The 23,832-nt window shown below is 48.2% G+C and overlaps 1 protein-coding gene across 10 annotated transcripts in view; it reads right to left on the bottom strand.

Annotated features, from left to right (window-relative positions):
• The window catches only part of SYT6 (synaptotagmin 6), a 69,589-nt gene that overhangs the window by 40,280 nt on the left and 5,477 nt on the right, over positions 1 to 23,832 (bottom strand). For 5 of the 10 annotated variants that reach the window (XR_005199377.1, XR_001823759.2, XM_017524242.2 and 2 more), the window contains exons 2-3: positions 9,912 to 10,260; positions 7,813 to 8,371 (exon numbers count right to left, since the gene is read on the bottom strand). Coding sequence is in view for 7 of the 10 variants with exons in the window: in XM_017524242.2 (XP_017379731.2) it covers positions 7,813 to 8,371; positions 9,912 to 10,260 (908 nt within the window). In the remaining 3 variants the exon portion in view is untranslated. Of the gene's footprint in view, positions 1 to 7,812; positions 8,372 to 9,911; positions 10,261 to 23,358; positions 23,617 to 23,832 lie in introns of those variants that run through there. The other 5 variants (XR_001823760.2, XM_037737011.1, XM_017524243.2 and 2 more) reach the window with 3 other exon arrangements.

Genomic DNA, 23,832 nt, shown 5'->3' with positions numbered 1-23,832 from the left:
TTCCTTTTTTTCCTTCCTTCCTTCCTTCCTTCCTTCCTTCCTTCCTCCCTCTCTCTCTCTCTCTTTCCTTCTTTCTCTCTCTCTCTTTCTTTCTTTCTTTCTTGATAGGGTCTTGCTCTGTTGCTGAGCCTGATGGCTCACACTGCATTGGTGTGATCACATGGCTCACTGCAGCCTCAGTGTCCCAGACTCAAGCGATCGTCCCACCTCAGCCTCTGAGTTGCTGGGATTACAGCATGCACCACCACACCCAGCTTTTTTCCATTTTTATTTTTTGTAGAGATGAAGTCTCCCTGTTTTGCCAGAGGCTGGCCTCAAACTCCTGGCCTCACATGATCCTCCTTCCTCAGCCTCCCAAAGTGCTAGGAGTATAGGTATGAGCCACGGCACCTGGCCTCTTTCCTATTCTTTGATCATGCTGGATGCCATCCCACCTTAGGGTCTTTGCATTCACCTTTCTCTCTACCTGGGCCTCTCATCTTGCAAATATCTGCAGGGTTCTTTCCCATCTTTCAGGTCTACTCAAAGGGCATCCTCTCAGGGAGGTCTCCCCTGCCCGCCCCGTTATCCTCCCTTCAACCCACCTTCCCCAACCCAGCTCTGCTATCACATTTCCCTGCTTTGTTTCCTCCATGCCATTTATGACTCTCAGACCTACTATTTATCTTAGTCATTTGCCTTCCTCCGTTAGACCGTAAGCTTCACGAGAGCAGGGACTTTCTCTGCTGCATCCTCAGCATCTGGGACCGTGCTTGGTACCTAGGAGATGCTCAAACAGGTCATTGCTGAATGAATAATTCCCGAGCGATTCTTCCTCTGACTTCTTCAGTTCCCTTTCTCTTGCTCTCCCCCTGCTTGGTGCTCTCTGTTGCCTGCCCCTCTTTCTCCTTCATCCTGGCTGTAGGCGTTCCCCAAAGCTCGGTTCTTGTTCCTGAGTTCTCCTTCTGCCATCTGTATCCGTCATCCCACTCACTCACTCACTCTGCCCACTTCAATACTCACCTCTATCTCCCCCTTTTTCCTTTTAATGTAATTTAAATAATCGTACTCCTTTCATTAGATTTTCACTTGCTCCGAAACTACTGTTCAACTGTGAGGTCCTCGAAAGCAAGGACTATGTTTGTCCCTTCAATACAGTTCGCTGTTCTAGGACCCAAGTGTGTTCTTCGGGGGCTCGTTGAAGACCTTTTAGTGGATGAAGATTCAATACGCTTACCTCTTACTCCTGCCTGTCTGCCATCCAGGACAGACTGACCTGGAAGCCTGAGATCCAAGGTGGACACTTTGAAGGTGCTGCATCAAACTGCTGGTCAGTGAGGCTTTGGGAAGCTTAATCCCCGGGTGATTTAATGAGTCACAGTGGATCAATTAGCCAATTCTTTGGCTCTGCTTGAACAAGCCTTTTGTGGCCACTCTTGGATCTCATTCGACTTGAGTATGTGGGCGTGAGAAGAGGATGCAACTGAAATTTTTTTCAGGCAAGAAAGGAAGGCAATTTCATTTCAGGAGGCCTGCCTTCCTTCAACTGCTGGCCCAGTGAGGGACCTGCACGTCCTCAGGACAACAGAGCTAGTTTCCTGCCTCCCCCATCGGACTGCAAGGTCTTAAGGGCAGGACTGGAGTTGAAGTCATATTCCCAGCCTGGTGCCTGGTACATAGCAATTACTCTGCAAGTAGTTATTACACAAAGAAAAGAAACCCAATCTTATGTGAGAGAAGTTCTCTCTAGATCCTTCTCCAAGTCCACAGAGAACAGGGAAACATACTCGCCTTCCTCTGACTTCCTCTTTTATCATGCTCTGTCCTTCACTGTCATCAACATAGCCTGGCCTGAAACTTTTCTTTTCTAGAACAATCTCATCTGACTCTGATTTCTTTTCTTCATGTCTCCTAACACCGGGGCACACGGCTCACAGTGTGGCAGCACGCATAATTGTGTTGTAAGCATCCTGAGCTGGTCTGTCCCCAGGTGTGTGCCTTGCGTATGAGGGGCTTGGGGACTTGGGGGCACAGGGCATCTCTTACAGTTGCTGGCAGCCTGGGCACCCTGATGTGGAGGGCTCTTGCCTTGCCTTCCTTTCCACAGCCCAGCCCATGGCTCCGCATTCAACAAGTGCTCAATGATGAACTGACCAACACATAGTCAGCATTCAATGAATAGCTATTAAACCAAAGAGAAATAATGTCAAACCCAGTGCTCACAGAAAGGAAATGAGGGACACGGTCAGGGAATCTAATGTCAGCACCAAACCTGCTCCCCGAAATGACCAGATTTTGAGATCAGTGAAAGAACCTAACCAGCCCACAAAGAAAAAAACAGAACAAAACACTCTTCTTCTGGATCCCCTGATGAGCTGCACAATTTCAGTGTTTAGTTTCTGTCCCAAGAAACAATGGAACCATGCTTCCCTCTGGCTGTGCAAGGATCATGAGTTCAAATCTTGGCTTTATTATTTCTGTTTAGGTGACACTGGATAAGACACTTAACCTCAAACCTTCATTTCTTTATTTTCTTATAGGGGATGACCATAGTGTTGTGGTAAGGATGAAACATGGCCAAGGAGGTTGTGCCCTGGGTACCTAGCAGGAGCTGGATGAATAACGACTGGCACATCCAATAAATGGGGATCGGAAAGGAGACGGGAGGAGGGAGGCGAGTGCTGGCATAGGAATGTGGCTCACGGAAAAGGAGGAGGAAGGGTTGTTGGTGGGGCCTCCCCTGTGGCAGAAACCACCTAGAGGACATTCCCCAAGGGCTTGAAGAGAGGACTGACTCTTACTGACACTTAAGGGAAGAGTGAGGCTGTCTGGAAATTCTGCCCAGTGACTTATCACTGCGGGGTTTAGGCCTCTGCTATGGAGACCACACTCCTTGGGAATGGGTAGCTCTCACTTCTCTACAGGAGAAGATGAAAATCACAGGACTCTAGAGATGGTTTAATACTGAGGAAAATGCAGCCCAGGCAGGGAAAGTCACTTTTTCAAGGTCACACAGAAAACACGTGCCATAGCCAAGACAAGAAATAAAAAGGGAATAATAACATTCAACAACCAGTCAGAACTGGTGTCCTGGACCAAAGGGGAAGGTGAGGCCTGGGAGTGGTACAGAAGTGACCCACGGTCTAAGCCAACAGGATGGGCACCAGACGAATAGGGCTCAGCAGCTGCTCTGTGACAGCGCTGTCCTAGGTGGCTGTGCACTCTGTTCCTTTACTACATATAATACCAATAGGAGCTAGACACCATTATTATCCCCATTTTGCTGATGCCAAAACTGAGGCACAGTTTAGATAATGTCCCAAGGTTTTAAAGCTAGAAAGTGAGGAAGCTGGAATGCAACTCGGGTTGACAGTAAAGCCTGCACTCCTTCCGCACAGCTCTGCTCGTTTCCAGGCCAGAGGCTGTTCTACCATTTAAGGCCCCCCTTCCTCCCTGCATACCCTCAGTCCAGGCTCTCTGGAAGTATACAGAACACTTCATCACCCCTAAAACAACGCACACACAAATGCACACTCACACACATACACACACACATTCTAGCCTAGTCCAAAAACAACACACACCCACACACACACTCATGCACACTCTAAACTAGTAGGGACCTGGTAAGGCAGGAAGATGGCCGAATCCATTAGTACCCCCAAGCACAGCACATATTTATGGCCCCAATTACAGCCTTCGCCTCCTGCCACAGTGAAGGAGGGGGAATAGTGACAGGAATAGTTGTGTGCAGTGGGGTCTGAGGCCTCTGTAGCAATACTAAAAGATTACAGAGATGTTAGCAAACCCGGCTGATGGCGGCTCTATTATAATGATAAATCTACAGCTTTATTTAGAAATAATGAGACCAGGAGCAGAGGAAGCTGGGAGGGAAGAGCATGGTGATTTTAGCCAATTGAAGCTCTGGTTGGAGAGACAGTGGAACACCTTTGGGAATGCCCAGGAGACCATCAGGGACCCTTGGGCAAGCCTGGCTGGAGGAGAGACGGGGAGAGCAGAGGGCAGTGCTTCCCAGGGCCGGAATAGATGTGGTGAACTCCCAAAATTTCCATCCCAGGCCTGAGTTTCTTAATTCCGTGCAATGCAAGAGGCCTCCAACTGCCTTGCAAGCCCAGTTTGTTCTGGCTCTCCAGCCAGTGGGGCATATTAGCTGCTGTGCTGCCCAGACTTCTCCCTGGAACAATCTAGACTGGGGAGGCGAGCGTCCCTCGAGGCTTAAGATTTGCAATTAACAAAGAGTTAGGCTCCTCGGATGTGTACCTCCCCTTCCTTGAGCTCAGGGTTCTGTGGCCGTGAGAACACAATGCAAATGCTCCTGGCTTTGGTACTTCAACTCAAGCACCAGGGTGGGGGCAGGAACAAGGGAGCTGCCTGGTGCCACCTGCCAGAGCCGAATCTGACTCTCCTGCACAAACTCAAGGGGCAATACAAGCAGCATTCACAGCACTTGGGTGAGCACAGAGCAGCCCCCAAGTCCCCTTTCTCACGGTGCCTTTCCTTCTGCTCAGTATGTGGGTCACGGACTCTCTGCTTTGGTCCAGATTACCTGATCTGACTGGTTACCCCAGACACAAACCAACCCATTCACCTCTGAATGAGTGCACAGGCTGGGCCTCTCCCCACCAAGCCTGACTCTAGCTATTTTCTAAATACTACTTGAGCTGCTTCTCCAAGAAGTCTTCCCAGGTTAACCCATTCCATTCCAACTGCTTCTTTAATAATTAGTCTTTTCCTTGGGCACCCATATATAGTCTCAATTGAATTAAGTAAGCCACTGGTCATTTAACAAGAAAGTACTGGGTTCTTACCCTCAGCCCTGAGGGAAAACACAAGAGAAAATCAAAAGTGGGTCACAAGCCATTCCTGAGCCATTGGGAGGACTTTACCAGATAGAATATGACTCAGGATAGAACTTGGGCATACAGAGAACACACTGGAGAGGCAGCTGCTGTGGAGGATGATGGCAGGTGGGCTCTGAAAGGTGGATTGGTTTGCACCAGGAAGGGAGGTGGGAACAGGCCTGCCTAACAAGGAGAACCTTGTGGGCAAAGGCAAGAGTCAGGAATGTCAGGTGTTTTTCCGAAGCTGCCGAATTCCTGACCTCAGGTCCAAAGGGCAGCTCTGGGAATGGAATCAGACGCACCGCAGAGATGGGAGCTGGCTGTCGGCTGCACTCAGCTCATCAGTACTGCCCCCCATTGTGCTGGCTATGGGAATTCATATACACTCAGTGCTCTGTCATTCCTGGAGACTGTGATGACTTGGGCCTCCCTGGCCCCCAAATAATTAAAATTTGACAGCACCACGAACAGGTACAAGCACCAGCCTTCTTGTAGCTCTTCCCCCTCTTTTGCTTGAGTCCTTGCTGGCAAGGTGATGAGCCCGCTCCTGAAAATTCTACCTGCTGGTGGGCTGCAGGCTGGAGGGTACCAGGGGACTCACTTGAGAAGGAACCTCCAGCTCAGACAGACGGTAAGACAGGCTGTCTGAGCATGGGACTGGCTCTGCAGCTGTGGAAACTCCTGGGCCTGGATTCCCTCTGCACCTGGCTAGAATGCTCCCACTTCCTCCTGGCCTATTGAGTTAGTTATGACTGTCCTTCACCACCTGATTTAATTCTCCTCATCCAGGAGACCTTCCCCAGCTGTCCTGACTCTAAGGATCCTGCAACCGTATGCAGCGGATAGTATTTGCTGCTTTGCTCGGCCAGCTACTTCATGGACATTTCCTGTCTCTGTAATTAGATTACAAGTTTCTGTGGGTCAAAAAGGCTGTTTTCTATCCCAGGGCCATCCCCACCCCCATGCCTGGCACAGTGTTCTTGGGAGGAGGAGACAGAGGAGGACTATAATGATACTAGTTGAGGATGATGGTGATTTGTTCCGTGCTCTTCGGTTGATCTGCCCTTTTCAGAAGCCAGGCTAGGGAAGTGGGGATGGGACAAGGAGAGGACAGGACAGGACAGCCACAGGGTTCTTGGATATGGAAAGGTACATCCAGGTGAGGAGAGTGCTTGCGCACAGACTGCCTACCCCAGGACTGAGGCTTCTGTTCGTGCCTGGGGTCAGAGACAATGGACCTTGCGCTCTGGCAAGGAGCAAAGGAGGCTCCTGGGAGGGCTGCGCTGAGCTCTGTCACCCCCGTCCTAGGTGACAACCTCACTGTGAGGAGGGCTGAGCTGCTTTTCTCTACCTATACAGTTACCATAATGAAGCCACAGCCTAAGGAGACCACAAGGGAAGCGCTGTGCCAGGTGTAAATTTCAGAGTGATTTAGGGAGTGGAGCTCCCCGGCCTGGGGCTGGTGCACAGCTGCTGTTCCGATCCGCCCTGTCTGCCCGCCCCGTCTGTCTGCTGGCCAGCCAGCTACTTGGGTTCTTCTTAAGGATGACATTTCAGGAAAGCAAAGGTGGGGGAGGCACTGGGCCATTGGGCTGGACTGGTCAAAGTCAGCAACATCTATGAGAATGGGGTGTCCCCAGATCCTTCCTGGGGCACAAGCAGAGCCCACAAAGCTTTCTCTGTTTGAACACATCACGATTTATACCCTTTGCACACCAGAGTCCCTCTCCTCATAGGCTCAACACAGAGATATTGAGTACTGACTATTGAAAGGGGAGTCTGCGGACAGAGTGGGGTTGCCCCTCCTCAGAGACACAGCGCAGGAGATATCCAGGTTGCCGCTCAACCTGTTAGCAGTCAAGAGAGCAGATGCAAGGCCACTGGAGCTTGGAGGATACGCCCCCATTGAGCTCTCAGATGCCTGGGTGGGCTTAGAGAGAGGACACTAACTCTACCTGCAGAATGCGGCTACACAGCTTCCTCAACCCAGGGAACTGGAGCAAAGGGCTATGTCAGACCGAAGGGCTTTGGATGTGCCCTCTCCAGTTCTCAGTGCCAAACCTGTGCTCCCTTCTCTTAAAAGCCAACTTGAGCCCCAGTTCATTGAAACCTTCCGTGGTTAATTCCAGCTGATTGCAAAGAGCTCAGCACCCACCTCCTGCGTAGGGGTTAGCCAGGTCTCCTTTTCGGCTGACCTTCCCCATCTCCCAGACTTCCCTGGGGAAAACAGTGCTCAAGCAAAGGGACTCTGCTCTGTGTCCCTCGTCATTCATGCTGTTCATTAGGTATGTCCAGCTCCCCTTCTGGGCACTTGGTAGGATTACTTTGCCCCTTCTCCCTTGATGTTAGGAGTTACCATGTGTCTTGTTCTAACAGGAGTGGAAGTGACATGTGTCACATCTGTGTGGAAGCTTTAATAAATAGTGCATGATCTGCTACTTCCTCTTCCTCCTGATGTTTAGCTGTTGGGGCACATGTCTAAACGCAGCCTCTGTTGGCTTGGGTCCCCAGGTAACAAGGTGGAGAAGAGTCCCCAGCCCAGCTGCAAAGCACATGAAACATGAACAAGGCATAAATTCTAGTTGTCTGAAGCCACAAAATCCTCAGACAGTTTGCTGCTGCAGCATAGCCTGGTTCAGCCTGATTGATATGGCCTGTTTCGATTGCTTATGCCAAGCTTCTAATGCACATCAGTGCTCTCAGTAGAAAGAACCGCCCCAGAACATGCAACCAGAAGCCATAGATAAAAATTCCCTTCACTTTCTACCTATATGGGGCCTCTGCTATCTGCCATCCCGACCTGGGGCAGAGCACAAGCGTAGGCTGGGCCACTGGGCAGTTTCCAGACTCCCTCTTCATATCCCAAAGGGCAAAGGCCCATTTGTCCCTAGGAACTGAGAGGCTTGGGACATGTCCCACCCATCCCTGAATCGCACATCCTCAAGAAGCCAAGGAACAGGACTGTACTCACACTTGTGGCGTATTGGATGTCCTTCCAGATGGAGGTTTCCCGAGACAGGTCAGAGGCCTCAAAGAGGTTGTCCAGGATGACCTCGCCAATCATGTCATGGCGGGAGAAGCGGTCGAAGTCAAAGACACTGAGATGCAGCTTGCGGTCAGCCAGCTCCTCGTAGGGCACGGGGAAGTGGAAGTTCTCATCGAAGGTGGGGTTCAGGGTCTTGCGGTGCACCCGGGTCTGCAGCTTGCATTTGCGGTCAGGCAGGAGGTAGATCTTGACGTAAGGGTCAGAGCTCCCACAGAAGTCCTTGGCAGGGAGGTCAAAAGCCTTCAGGATACGCACAATCAGGGTCTCGGTCTCATAATCGTAGCGAAGGCTGAAGTTGATCTTCCCGCAGCTCTTCGTGGCCTCAGACTTGGCATCGTCCCCATCCACCGACTTCTGCTTGTAGAGCTCGGGCTTGATGCGGCCGATGCTGGTGGGCTGCTCTGCGGCTGGCGGAAGCTCATTACCATAGTCTACACTGGAGACATGCATCTGCCTTGGCAGGTGGCGCTTGAAGGATGTGTGCCTGGCGGAGGTGGCAGAGGGAAGTGTGGTCAGGGCGCAGGGAAAGGGGGATGTAGACAGACACAAGCCTGGAGACCCTGGCTCATCCAATCCCTTGTTGAGCCCCCTTTTTTTCTCTTATTGACCCCACTTTTCTTCTGCACACACTTTGTGTGCAAGGTTGTTGTGAGCATTACATGTCTTAATATATGTAAAGTACTTGGAATGGTGCCTGGTATATAGTAAGCTTAGTAAACATAGCCATTGCTATCATAATCACTTTTCCTGCTTTTCTGTTACCTGCTTTTTAGGTTTATTTCCTAGAAGACACGACTCCGGTTCCCTTATTAAATCATGAGATCCCTTAAGAGAAGGACCCTCCCTTCTTATCCTCAGTGTGGCAACCACTCACCACCGTCACCACTGTCACCGCCACCGTTTGTTCAGCATTTGGTATACGGCAGGCAGCGGAGTGGTTAAAAGCATGGGCTTTGGAGTTAGACTGCATAGGTTAATTTTGGCTCTGTCACTTTCTAGCTGAGATCTTGGAAAGTTATTTAACCTCTCTGTGCCCAAAAAACGAGAATAATAAAAGTGACAACTGCATAGGATAGCTGTGAGAGTGAAAAGTCTTAGAAGAGGGGCAGCCATAATCATAAGCAATATATGTGTTAGCTCTCCTTATCGATCACATGCATTCTTCCATTGGCTCCTCACGACTGCCGTATAAAAGTCATCAGCCCTATTTTACAGTTGGAAAAAGCGAGGCTTAGGGAAGGTGAGCAACTTGCCCAAGGCCATGTGACAAACGGTCAGTGTGACCCTCAGCATGTTGATTCCTGGCCTCCAGTCTGAAGACCAGGCCTCCTTCTCTTTGGCTGGTCCCCTGAGAGCCTGGAGGGCCATTGCAGGCACCTAGGAATCCATCAGAGCCCTACGTTTTGAGTAAATGCGATGCCTCACGCATGCTTGCACCACATTTTTTAAAAGTGTTTCTGAATTTAGGGTAGGTTTTTGCTATGTTTCTCTTGTTGCTATTTTCAGTTAAAGGATGTTGTATATATTTACAATTGTTGTCATGCAGGGAACTCTGAAAGGCTTTAAAGGAATCCTCAGTCTCAAACTACTAAGACTCTTGCCTTATCTGCCATGCACGGCAGACTGTAGCCATCAGGCTTTACTGACGCACCCCGAAACGCACCATCAACTCCTACGTCTCTAGGCCTTCACATATTCTCTCCCTCTGCCTGAGGTCTTTCCGTCCAAATACCCAACACTCCCCTATTCCTCTATTCCGTTCCCTTCACACCCACACACACCCCAAGTGCACACCACATGTACAGCAACCTGCCTCAAAGGTTTGCCTTTTCTGAAGTCTTTCCTGGTGCCCACCTCTTCATTGATCGCCCATCATGGATCACATCATCTGACATATTTCTCAATCAAAGGATATGTGTTATTATTTCTGATCTCTGATCCTCACAGGCTGGAATCTCATAGATGTATTAAATAAGAGAGTGTGGAGATATGGGGGTCAGGGGAAGGAGCGGTCCACTCCTCACCTGGTGGATGATGCTGGCTCTGTGGTTTGTCGCTGCAGCCGCGTGTGACGCATGATGTGCTCCTTGACCGACATCTGCACCTCAGCTGGGATATCTGGGGATGTGTGGCTGATCTTCACGGCCGCCTCCAGGAAGCCCAGGGTGCTGGGGTCCTTCAGCTTGTCCGCCATGTTGCCTCTGAAGCTGGGGCTCTGGAGGGCTTCCAAGGGGGGATTAGCGGGAGAGGGACTGGAGGCCTCCTTGTTCCTCCAGGGCATCCAGCACAGCTTCCAAAAGAGAAAGAGAAAAACTGCCACCAGGGCCACGCCACACACAATAACTACAACTGCGAGAAGGCTGACAGAGGTGCCTGCCCTCGGCAGGAGCCAGGCAGGGAGGGACAGACAGACAGAGGCGGGGAGAAGCGGGTGAGCGTGTTGGAGGAGGGAGCACACAGAAGGGACAAAGACGGAAGAAGAGAAAAGAATGGTCATGAGAAAGCTGCCATGTCAGAGGGAGAGGTGGTCTCAGGGTTCACTCTTGATTGTCCACTTTGTGGAATATCTGCAGCCTTGTGTTCACCTCAATCTGATTCTTCCAGCATCGTCCCCTCTCCCGCCCCCACCGCTATCCTCCCAGCCAGCTTGGGGAGCACCCGGGCTGTCATCTCTACTGCCTATTGGCATGTGCACAGGGAAAGGAAAGTAATTTAAATAGCAGCCTAAGCAAATGTGCAAATTCGTGAAGCGTTCATGCTCAGATGCTGTTTGAATTTCTATTAGAGCTGCTACTGTGGCCAGACTTAGAGTCATTTTTGTCTACAGCCCTCTTCCTTAACAGGCTGTGATACGTTGGGGGGCAGAGGCTGGCTAACTCATCCTCTTTTCTCCTTCATCCCATCCCTACTGAGCCCAAGACAGAAACTCAATAAACATTGGGTTGACTTCAAGTGAATGAGAGTGAGCATAATCTCTTTAAGGGCAAGGATTAGCTTCTTCTGTACTACCAGAACTCTGTGCATAGTGGGTTTTACAAATACTTTCATCAAGTTGGAATCTGATCTACACAGTGAACTTCAAAGCTAAATACAGGCACACTTTATTTTACTGTGCTTCACTTTATTGTGTTTCACACGTATTGTTTTTTTTACAAATGGAAGGTTTGTGACAACCCTGCCTTGAACAAGTCTGTTGCTGCCAGTTTCCCAATAGTGTGTACACATTTTGTGTCTGTGTGTCACGTTTTGGTAATTTTCTCATTATTTCAAAATTTTAAATTACCATTATAGTTGTTGCGGTGATCTGTGATCTGTGATCTTGAATATTACCATCATCATTGTTTTGAGGTGCCATGAGCTGCACCCATGTAAGATGGCCAACTTAATTGATAAATGTTGGGTGTGTTCTGACTGATCCCCTGGCTGGACATTCTCCTTGGGCCTCTCTATTTGCTGAGGCACAAGAATATTGAGATTAGGCCAATTAATAACCTTACTTTGACTTCTAAGCGTTCAGGCGAAAGGAAGTGTCACATGACTCTCATTTTAAATTAAAAGCTAGAAATGATTAGGCTTAGTGAGGATGGCATGTCAAAAGCCAAGACAGGCCAAAAGTCAGGCATTCTGTGCTTAACAGCCAAGTTGCGAATGCAAAGAAAAAGTTCTTAAAGGAAATTAGAAGTGCTACTCCAGCAAACACACAAACGATAAGCAAGCAAAACAGCCTTATTGCTGTTGTGGAGAAAGCTTTAGTCATCTGGCTAGAAGATCAAACCAGCCCCAACATTCCCTTAAGCCAAAGCCTAATCCAGAGCAAGATGGAAACTTCCTTTCATTCTGTGAAGACTGAAAGAGGTGAGGAAGCTGCAGAAGAAAAGTTTGAAGCTAGCAGAGGTTGGTTCTTGAGGTTTAAGGAAAGATGTCCTCTTCATAATGTAAAAGTTCGAAGCTCAAGCAGCAAGTGCTGATGTAGAAACTGCAGGAAGTGATTCAGAAGATCTAGCTAAGATAATTGATGAAGGTGACTACACCCAACAACAGATTTTCAGTGTAGAAGAAATAACCTTATATTGGGAAAAGACGCCATCTAGGACTTTCAAAGCTGGAAAGGGGAAGTCAATGTCTGGTTTCAAAGTTTCAAAGGACAGGCTCACTCTGTTTTTAGGGGCTAATACAGCTGATGACTTTAAGATGAACCCAATGGTTATTTACCATTCCAAAAATCTTAGGGCCATTAAGAAGTATGCTCAATCTACTCTGCCTATGCTCTAAAAATGGAACAACAAAACCTGTTTAAGAATGGTTTACTGAATATTTTAAGCCCACTGTTGAAACCTACTACTCAGAAGAAATGATTCCTTTCAAAACATTACTGCTCATTGACAACGCACCTACTCACCCCAGGGCTCTGATGGAGATGTACAAGGAGATTAACGTTGTCTTCACGTTGGCTAACACAGCATCCATTCTGCAGCCCATGGTTCAAGGAGTCATTTCAACCTTCAAATCTGATTATTTAAGAAATTTTGTAAGGCTTTAGCTGACATAGATAGTGATTCCTCTGATGGATCTGGGCAAAGTAAGTTGATAGCTGTCTGAATAGGATTCACCATTCTTGATGCCATTAAGAACATTAATGATTCAGGGGAAAAGGTTAAAATACCAACATTAACAGAAATTTTAAAAAAGCTGATTCCAAACATCATGAATGGCTTTGAGGGGTTCAAGACCTCATTGAAGGAAGTAACTGCAGATGTGGTAGAAATAGCAAGAGAACCAGAACTAGAAGTGGAGCCTGAAGAAAGGATGAGGAGTTGCTTCTTATGGATGAGTAAATAAAGTAGTTTCCTGAGATAAAATCTCCTGGTGAAGATGCTGTGAACATTGTTGAAATGACCACAAAGAACTTAGAATATTAAATAATAAATAATATTAAATAACCTTAGTTGATAAAGCAGTGTCAGGGGTTGAGAGGATTGACTCCAATTTTGAAAGAAGTTCTACTGTGGGCAAAATGCTATCAGGCAGCAGTGTATGCTACAGAGACATCTTTCATGAAAGAAAAGGTCCATTGATGCAGCAAACTCACCGTTGTCTTATTTTAAGAAATTGCCACAGCCACTCCAGCCACCAGCAACCACCAAACTGCTCAGTCAGCAGCCACCAACATGGAGGCAAGACCCTCCACCGGCAAAAAGAGATTAAGACTCACCCGATGATTGTTAGCATTTTTTAAGCAATCAAGTATTTAAAATTAAAATATATACATTGTTTTTGGGTGTAATTCTGTTGCATACTTAATAGGCTACAGTATATTTTACACTGTGTATATATACATACGTATAGGTATATATATTACAATATATACATTTTGTAAGGCTTTGGCTGCCACAGATAGTGATTCCTCTGACAGATCTGGGCAAAGTGAATTGAAAACCATCTTAATAGGATTCACCATTCTTGATGCCATTATATTTACAATATATTACAGTATATTTTATGCTGTATATATTCACATATATGTACATATACATATACATATATGGTATACGCTTAATAGACTGTAGTATATTTTATACTACATATTTTATTTAATTCTACTGTGCACTTAATAGACTACAGTATATTTTATAAAATATTTTATAAAATATATTGTAGTCTATTAAGTGCACAATAGAATTACACAGTTATAAATACATATGCATACATATGTATATATAAAATTATATATACTTATATGTATAAAAGTTATATATACGTATACGTATATATAGTATAAAAGTATATGTATATATACATGTATATAAGTTATATATAACTTATATGTAAATAAGTTATATATAACTTCTGTGTGTGTGTATATATATATATAACTTTTATATGTACCAGGAAACCAAAAAATTGGTATGACTTGCTTTATTTTGCTATATGCTTTATTGCAGAGGTCTGTAACGGAACCTACAATATCTCCAAGGTATTCCTATACAAATGATCCCTAGAGCTGTCCTTTTCCATTCCTGTGGGTATTCAAGCTCTTTATTCAAGAGCTTTTCTATAAAACTGGTATTTAAAATGTTGTAATTGGTTTGGAGGTGGGCACTCACTGCCCCATCTCCAGCCCACCCCTGGCTCCAGGGATGCCCATTATCCCAAGAAAGCTACGAGGGATACCTCTCTTTGTGAGAAGTTATGAAGCAGACCTCCCATCACACTTCCCTCCCCAAATCTGGGAATGAACCTTTGAGTCCAAGGTCTCTTCTTACTCTGAGTAGAGAAGTCAGAAGACTCTGAACCAAGGGCATGCCTTGCAGGGTTTGCAAAAAGTTTACTGTGGACAAGGTAGCAGAAGAGTTTGGTTTGGCTTGCTTAATGATTGAAATGTTAAGAAATTCCATCATCTTCATCATCATCCCAGATTTCTGACTTCACTGGAAAAGACCAATGACTTGGTAATTGAACATGGGCTCCCACATCGTGGGAACTGGTAACTCTCTTTGTAGGGATATGTCCTCACCAGCTCAACCCTCCACTCCCTGTTCCCTACCTGGCCCCTGAAATCTTGGAAGTTTGTAGCTCCTGTATTAGCCTGTCCCAATGCCTTAAAAATCTTACTATTTAGTGTGAGAAATGACCCCACAAGTACTGAGGCCAGGCTGTGCCTTTAAAGATGGGAGCAGTGGTCCACAGAAGGGACTTGCTTGGAGTCACGGATTGGGCAGACACAGAGCCTGGACTAGGGTCCAGATGTCCACCACCCAGCCTGGCACTCTTTCCATTGCCCTGACCTGTTTGTCTGTGGTTAAACTCTAGGCTACTGTAGGCTACTATGACCCTGTGTTTTTCCTCTGTCTGACTCAGGGCCTTGCATAGAAACTGACACATGGAATGAATGAGTGAATGAAAGAATGGTACATGAAAAGGCTGTAATTAGTTCTCATTTCAATTAAGTTCAAGCAACATTTACTGAGTACTTGCCACGTGCCAAGTTCTGAGATAGACTTGGGGTACAAAGATGCCCAGGTCCCTCCTAAGGGGATCCAGGTACTCCCACAGCACATAGGCTCCAGGGAAAGAGATCCCACATCAGAGGGGCCAAGAGGAGGTCAGGATATCAGCCACTCTCTCTGGGACACCAGCACTGCCTTTTCACTCCTTTGCTGCAAGTTACCTGCCTGGGTCAGCTATCACCTCTGTGAATAGGGAACAATAGCAGAGAATCCCCAAATCCTGAGCCACCTACCAGCACCCGCTTCCCAAGCCTTTTCAACGCCCGGCTCCCTGCACAGACATTACAGCCTTTCCCTGGCCAAAGGAGCTGGAGCTAGTCCTTCACCTAGAGATAGCCAGACACCAGGAAAGCTGATTCTAAGTCAACTTCTAGTTCTCCAATGTGGTGGTGTCTCCAATGATGTGAACCTCAGGGCTGGGGGACACCAGAGAAAAAAAATCAAGCCATTTTAATATTTATAATCTTTAAAAGAAATCAAAATTTTAATATACAAGTTGTTAGGCATAGCGGCATGTTATTATTAGATTTAGGCAATTTATTCGACATTACTATGTCCAAGGTTCAAAGAGCTTTATGTCTATTCACTCATTTAATCCTCTCCAGTGAAAAAGGTTTGATTATTATCCTCATTTTACAGATGTGGAAGCCGAGCACAGGCACAGAAGGTTAACTACATCACCCAGGTCACACAACGACTGAGTGGTGACACTGGGCTACCACACAGCCGGTCTGGTTCTGTGGTATCACCTCTGTGGAACATGTATGTAACTTGGGAACAAAAAAACATATTGGAGGTACGAAGTTGTTTGTTTTACTTGTTACGAGCTCATGATTTAAGTAATTTGGAAACTTTTCTTCAGGCCTTTATCCTAGTGGGCTCACTGGGAAAGTCACCACAGCTTTTTGTGTCCTTATTCTATGTATCTGGCCATCTCTAGCCCTTCACATCTGTTCTCTGTTACAGCTGTTCTGGATGCATTCTCTGCAATATGAGTCACCCCAAAACAAAAGGTGTTTCTAGGGCTTTGGTTTCCTTTGATCATGCATCTTACTTGTTCTGGTAATCACCAGAATTTTAATGAGAAGGAGGTTGGGGGAATCTAGAGAGCATAGAGTGCATTTAAATATTCAGCTTGACAAAAAATTGAATTTGTAAATGAACAGAGAGGTGGGAGAAGGAGATAGGGCATGAGAACGAGGTTTTCCTCGGTGTGATTGCTATTTAGATTGCTTCTCACGTGACCCCCAGCTGCTATTCCCTCAGAGCTGTGATTAGGGAAGGCAGAGGGCATGGGTTATTGGAATCAGCACCCAGTGCTCAATACTGGTTATATAAGACCAGGAAGCCCTTCCTATGCCTGAAGAATCTTCTTCCAGGACTTGAGGAGCCTGGACTTTTGGCATCTCTCTCACTAGCGGAGAGCGCAAGGAGAATTAGATCTCAAACACGGAGTGAGTTCATCTTCATAGGGGATGCAAGGTTGGTGAGCAAGGCTGCTAAGACCAGAAGCAGGCAGGAGGAGGAGGTGATTGTAGAGGATTTTGCTCCTTTAAAATCGCTATATGTGGCCTTGAACTCAGACAGCCCTCATCTCCTTGTTAAAGGTACGTGAAGGTTAGAAAGGGCTGTAGGCTTCTGTAATGGCTTAAGGGCTGCACAAAGGCCCAGATAACCTAAGTTCTATGCCCTCTGACTCTGGGCTTTCTAGGGCCAACCCACTGGGACATGTCCCCTAGGAAATCACACGGGCTTGCACAGATAGCCTTCAAAACCCTTTCCCACTCGCATCTTCTTTGAACTTTGACCCCATGAGGCAGCTAGAACTTAGATGGGCAGTTCTGCCAGTTTCCGAGTCCTGATCCAGTCCTCTTCCAATGTATACCACGCATCCACTTCAGGAAAAATGAGAAATAAGCCGCCAGTAAGGGAGAGAGGGCTCAGCCCAGCACTGAAAAAGAGGAAGGACTTCCTAGGTATTTAGATTCTTCTTCCCTGTCTTCTTTACTTTCTTTTCAGATTGTAGCGAGGAAAGCATTGCCTTGGAGTCAGACGGAGCTCACTCACAGTCTACCTCCACTAGTTTTAAACTGTGTGACTCTAGCAAAGTATGTAACATTTCTCAGCCTCAGTTTCCTCATCTATATATCGGGGGTAGTAATCATATCTACCTTACAGGGTTATTGTGAAGTTTAAATGGGATCAAAAGTGTTGAGGATAGTGCCTAAGATGTAAAAAGGAATAAAATAGTCCAGGCTCGGTGGCTCACGCCTGTAATCCTAGCACTTTGGGAGGCCAAGGCAGGCGGATCACCTGAGGTCAGGAGTTTGAGAACAGCCTGACCAACATGGAGAAACCCCATCTCTACTGAAAATGCAAAATTAGCCAGGCATGGTGGCCCATGCCTGTAACCCCAGCTGCTCAGGAGGCTGAGGCAGGAGAATCGCTTGAACCCGGGAGGCGGAGGTTGTGATGAGCTGAGATTGTGCCATTGCACTGCAGTCTGGGCAACAAGAGGGGAAACTCTGTCTCAAAAAAAAAGAAAGAAAGAAAAAGATATATAATAAATATTACCAACTTTTATTAGAATTACTGATGCCCAGCCTAATTTGAAACTCCTTAGTTTTGAAATTTAATGGCAGAACACCTGCAAACCATGAATATTGATTAACAGAGACAGCTTTAGCCTTGTCTTTACAAACCAAGAACAATTTTACCAGCAGAAATGATATAAACGTTTCGGACATGGCCAGGTCTGTCTGTATCTTAGGACATAACGCAGACTATGGTTCAGATCACACATCTCCAGGCCTTCCCGTTAAAACCCATTGGCTTGCTGCCTCCCCAGTTGTTTTGTTGTTACCATCACCAGCCAGCTGGTGAACAGGACTGAATTCCAAAGGAGCAAGAAGAAGATCATGGAAGAAAAACCTATAATTGAGAACATCCTATGTTCTTGAAAAATTTCTTGAAATTTGGGGAAAAGAAGCCTATCGCTCAATATTCATTGTGAAGCGTTTTCATTCAGGCATCAGAGGAGCTCTAGTAGTATTTCATGGGCACCTGATTTGGTAAACCATCGTAGCCAACTATCCAGCAGCCCCTGGGAGAGAAAAGAGCTGTGGAACTAGGCTTTGGGCTCACACCCCAGTGTCATAGCCTTGTACAGGGGGCACATGGCTTCCAGCCCTGGCTGTGAAACTGGACTCACAGGTGCTCAGACACAGGATGAACATCTCAGGTGGGCGGCAGTGCCGGAATGATCGACGGCAGAGCATGTACCATCCTCACTGCGTGACCTTGGGCAAGTTATTTAACCGGTCCAAATCTTAGTTTTCTCTTTTATTTAGTCAGGATTCAAATTATTCCTACCTTGCAGAATCATTGTGAATATTAAATAATCTAAGACTTTGAGCACAGGCCCTGGTACATGGTGAATGTCCCCAAAATGTAAGCTGCTGTTATTCAGGTTTTGTTTTTTGGTGGAGGATAATGGTTGACTATGTACAGAACAGACACAAAGCTAAGTCTTTGAGGCAGGGAAGGGAGACAGCAGATCAGAGGACAGAGCATCTGAGGACACCTCAGGCCCCTCTTCTGTCCTGGGAAGTTAAGATCCCCCTCGAGGCCATCAGGGTAGGATCTACTTGTCACCTTAAATGAGACTGTCTGGTTGGGGTGATGGCCCATGGTCTCCCTCCTCTTTGAGAAAGTGCTGGGTTATTAGTTAGCAGCTCAGGGCTTTCTTATCTTCCCCCACTGACACTTCTTTCTCCAAAGACCGCCCTGGTGCCCCCTCCCTTCTTCTCCACCCATGGTGTTAGAATTCATCAGCAATTCTTATCGCTTGCTATTGTTCCCATTTTTCTAATGGGCTCCCATGTCAGAAAAATCCATTTTGTAACAGTAACAGGCATTCTTGCTAGCAGATTGTAATTGAAGAGATAAACTGGGGAGAGGAAGCAAAAAGAAAGAACCATTTTCCCTGCTCGCCCCAAAGCAAGAGAAGGCTGGCTTCAGGGCCTGGAATTGCTGGTGGACCCTCAGAAATGGTCAGTGCTCAGGCTGTGGAGAGCAGGAGCTGCCTCGCCCAAGGAGCTCTCGTGCAGACACAGACAGAGATGACAGAGACAAAGCACAGCCCAGAGGCCAGGGAGCAGGAGACGCAGAGGTCCAAGAGCTTGGAAGAACAGCGCTTAGTCTGGCAAGAGAAGAGATCCTGGGCAGAACCACTCATAATACTGCTAATAACATTATTTGTTATTTATTTCTACGTGGTAAGCACTATGACCTTTACATGATCTAATTTAACCTTTCTAGCCTCCCTAAGAAATTGGTATATACCCTTAATGATAAATAAACTAAGTGTAGAGATGTTAACCAAGTAACTTGTTCAAGGGCACAGTGCATTAAAGAGAAGAGCTGAGATTTGAATCTAGGACTTTCTGATGCCCAAGTCTGGGCTCTTGAACCAGGCATCTGGGAGGACTGGAGATTGAGCTGTAGAGTCCCACGCTGGACAGAGAAGCTGGAGGAAAGCGCAGGAATTTCTTAGTTGTACTCAGGAGAGGATGGGACCCTCTAAACCTGGATAGAGCCCCAGAAGGCTCGGATTATCACCAGCCTGCTTACCACCCTGCCCCATCTTCTTCCCTGGAAAGCTGACACTGCAGGTTGCCCACCAGCCACCAGGCAAGTAACCAGTGGCCTCTGGAAAAGTCCCATCCACCAGAGATGTACCTGAGGAATATCTGAGAGAGAGAGAGAGAGAGAGAGAGAGAGAGAGTGTGTGTGTGTGTGTATGTGTTGGGAGAACACAGCTATTCTGTACTGAGGCGCAGAAGTGGCCCATTAATAATAAGCTCTGCCAGGGCTTGTAAGTTTATTAGGAGAACCCGGTGTAATTAAAATTCAGGACGAGGGGGAGGGGAGCAGAGGGCTTTTGCTTCCTTTCCTTCTTTCGGAGATCCAGCCTGTGCTACCAATGGGGATAATTAGCAGAGTCCAAACAGAGAAGGAATTAATGCTCCTGAAAAAGCTGTGATGAGGAGAGACAATGCCGAGCTAATTATGGCCACACCAAGCTTTATGACTGGGCGCCCACTTCCACCATCATTAGGAGGTTCAGAGCAAAATCGGAGACTAATGTGGAGTGTTATAGCTAACAGAGCATTGGCACTAATTTAGCAATTATTAATATTAGTATTTTGGTGGATGGTAACTCTACCTTTCTGCCTAAGGGGCCAGGGAATGTAGCCCTTCTGAATGTGCGATTAAGGCTGGAGTGATGGAGGTGGGGGACAGCCAGCCAGAAATTCTTTTCCCTCAATGCTCCTCTCCCTGTTTGTACCTGCAACTAGGGAGAGGAGGGGTCTGTGTGGGTCCTAGGGAGCAAGAGAGAGTTCAGTGCTCCTAGAGGATAGAAGGGAGGGATGAGGTTGTGTCATTACACTTGGAGCGCCCAGATCTGGGTGCCCCTGTTCGTTTCTACTTTCAGAGTCTCCTCTGATTTCAGTAGCTAAGTGTGACTCAGTCCTTAGAGGTTTCTTTTCCTAAGCAAGACTAGAAAGGGCGCCACCTAGTTTAGTCGGGACTTGCTCTTAGCATGTTTCCCCATTCCAGGCAACCTTATACAGACCGTAAAGAAACCTGACTTGATCCAGATGCCTCAATGCCAGTCCTCAGTATTTGCAGTCATGTGTTATACCCCTAACTCCGTGGACAGGGAAGATAAAGTTCAGTTAGAAGAGAACATCTCTTTTGTACAGAGCTTAGAGGGATGGCACATACTGAAATCACTGTCCCCACTTGAAGTTCTCATCACAGCCAGAGGGAGAAGAGAATTTCTACAACTGTAAATCTAAGGGCTCTACGACTCCTAGATACTGGACCCTGCTTCTAGAACTCTAAAGCTCAAACACACTAGTCAGAATATCATCTCCTTGGGTTCTAAAGGATTGTGCATTGTACTTTTCCTCAAAAAGGGCCAAAGCGGCAGAATTCCATCCTTCCAGTGAGAAGCAGTGAGGGGGTGAACTTTGTGTTGTAATGAAATTTGGGGCATTACATTTGCTATTACAAGCGGGAAAAAAAAAATTCTCTATGTTGCAAAAGGCCACTTCAAAGCCAGGTGGCTGAATCACAGAACATCTCCAGAGTCATTAGCAAAGTGAGCAAACATCACATAAATCTCATGGCCACAGGTAAGCTGCAGATAACCAACCCTGGCTGCCAGCCTAGAAAAAGCAGGGAAGCTTGAGGTCTCCTGTCAGGTTTCTGCATTTTCTGGAGCACTTCTGGACCTCTGCTTGCTTCCTGAAGTCCAGAACCCATGCTGACCATACCTAAATCTCTGCAATTTGGCCTATGGAAAAAGTTCATTCATCCCCACAAGGCAAATGACACAAGGAAAGGTAGAGAACTGGTTGTTAGTATTCACTTGGGGTGTTTTAAGGAGAATAGCAGGCCTGTGGCTTCAGAGCTTTTAAAGAAAAAGGAGCAACTTGCTTTCGGTTGGGACAGTTTGTGTACAGGTGTTTCCAAGTCAGGCTCTGATTAACTGAGACTTGCTGTGCAATTCCTAGCACAGACCCTGGTCTGCAGATGAGTCTCAGCAAATGACAGTGGAGTCTGAATCTCAATTGTCAAATCTCAGGGTGTTACTAGAAATCTATAAGCTAGAGACTTGGAACAGGAGGAAGTCAAGGGAAAACATAAAATGGTTAAGAGACTATTTCAAAAAAACTGCAACAAATGAAAAGCTCTAGCTTTCTGCTGGCTGGAGAATCTGGACCCAGGTAGTGGCTGTGGGATGCAGAGAGCACGCTGGGAGGAAGAACAGCTAGGGCCTAGTCCTGGACTCCACGGCATCTCCCCAGACCCTGTGGTCACCTAAATTCTCAGGATCCCAAGACCACTCTCAACCACTTTCTTTCTGTTGCTATGATCAAAGGGTCTGCTCCTGTCCCCGCCCCCCCATATCCCTTTCAGCCTCCCAGCTTGGCCCCTGGGCTTCTTGGACTTGTGACTCAGCAGCCAAAGTTAAAGTTTTCCTGAGCTGACAACTCAAACTCATCTCCTGAGGCAGCCTGCAGGGAAGGCATAGTCATTCATCTGGGTCTGCTGACTCTTACCCCTCAGGCTTTTCTCACCCACAACCTGGCCATGCAGGCACCTGTCATTCCAGATAATGGGCATCCCTCTGGAATCAGAACACCAGTGCCTCCCCCTACCAAGATGTGCTGTGCACAGACAGCCCTACCCCAACCCCAGCATCTTCCACCCCCACCCCCAGCATTTCTGCCCTAGACAGACAGGAGGGGCAGCTTCCTTCCCAGGTGGAACTAGACAGGTATGTTCTCACCCTCTAGGCTCTGAGGGTCAAACATTACAGCCCCGCTGGAGATGGACCAATGGTGGAAAAGATGGAAGGGAGCTGGGGAGTAGGGAGAGGCAGGAAGAGACTCCCTAATAGGGAAAATTCTGTGTCTGGTGGGTATGAGGAAATGGGTGGTGTAGGAGGGGATGGCACCAGAGAACCAGAGACCTGCAATAACTTGCCAGGCCTAATCTGTTCTGAGAATCTCCAAGGCAAGGAATCAACTTCCCCAACCTCCATATCTGAACCACCCTCTAAAAGTTCTTCTTTATGTCTAACCTCAGTCTCTTCTGCTGCAGTGATCAAACTATTGACTAAACATTGCCACAACTAGGGAGAGCAGCGACTCCTACGACTCTCACAGTGCTCAGGTGTGCTCCACTCACTCCAAGGCTGAATACAGCCCCCTCACACACACAAGCCTCCCCGTGGGCCACTGCCCCTGGCCTGAAGTGTTCCTCACCGGAACCTACCTCTATATATGACCTTTAACCTCAAGTGAAAGAAAACAGGACCCTGGGAACCTGCAGCCGCTGGGGAGTTTACCCCACCTGTACCTGCTCCCCGAACCGCCGCTCCTGTCCCAGGCTTCTTGTCCCTGGAGCAACGCTCGGGGACCAAATTCCCGCTTCTGGCAGCCCCTTCTCTCCCCTTCCCGCGCCAGCGGGCAACTCCTAAGTACTTGTAGGCCCCGCACTGCTGGGGTCGGGGTCGGGGGACAAGGAGGGATGGAGCCTGCAGAGCCTCCTGGAACCCCAGCGCCCGGGTCCCCGCAGGATCTCCCCACCCACACTCCGCATTCTCCCCAGGCCTCTCACTCCCCCAGCCCCTCCCCCACGGAGGGGACGCGACCCCGCACTCCCTCCCGCCCCGGACCCGCCAGACGCCGGGACAAAGAAGCCTCGCGGCTGTGGCCGCAGGGCACTGGTGCAGCAGGTAAATACCGGGGCCGGCCGCCACGTCGCCGACCCTCCCGCAGCTCCCGCCGCCAGGGCGCGACACGCCATTCCCGCTGTCGCGACTCCCGGGAGACGCCGTAGCTGCTCGCCCGGGTCCAGCCCGGCGGGGATCGGGCTCGGGACTCACCCGCTCCGGCGAGCTCGACTCGGCTCGGGCTCCAGCCTCGGCTCGGCGGCCGCCTGGGGTTGCGTCCGGCGCAGGGTCCGCGCGGCTCGGGCAGGAGGCGCCCTCTTGGCAAAGTCGGCGAGAGGCGCCCGCTCAGTCGCGCACCCGCCCCGAGTCCGAGTCCGAGAGGGAGCGAGGGAGCGAGTTATAGGGGCGAGGGGGGTGGGGGAAGGACGCCGCGACACCCTCATACCCTCCCCCACCCCGCCCCCTGTCCCCCGCCCCCCAGCGGAGACGCGGAAAACCACTCGCAGCCAGAGAGACACCCGGACACAAAGACCTCGTGCCAGCCGCAGACCCAAGTTTCTCCCAGAGAGACCGGGGGTCCGCCCGCGTTCACCCTGAGAACACACAGACGGACTGACAGACCGATGCACGGACCCCGCGACCTCGACACTCGCTAGAAGACAAGCTGTCTTCCTCAGCCGGGCGCCC

The sequence above is a fragment of the Cebus imitator genome, unplaced genomic scaffold (genome assembly GCF_001604975.1).
Source record: "Cebus imitator isolate Cc_AM_T3 unplaced genomic scaffold, Cebus_imitator-1.0 Scaffold32, whole genome shotgun sequence".
NCBI classification, from domain to species: domain Eukaryota; kingdom Metazoa; phylum Chordata; class Mammalia; order Primates; family Cebidae; genus Cebus; species Cebus imitator.
This window is presented reverse-complemented; position numbering and strand designations above follow the sequence as displayed.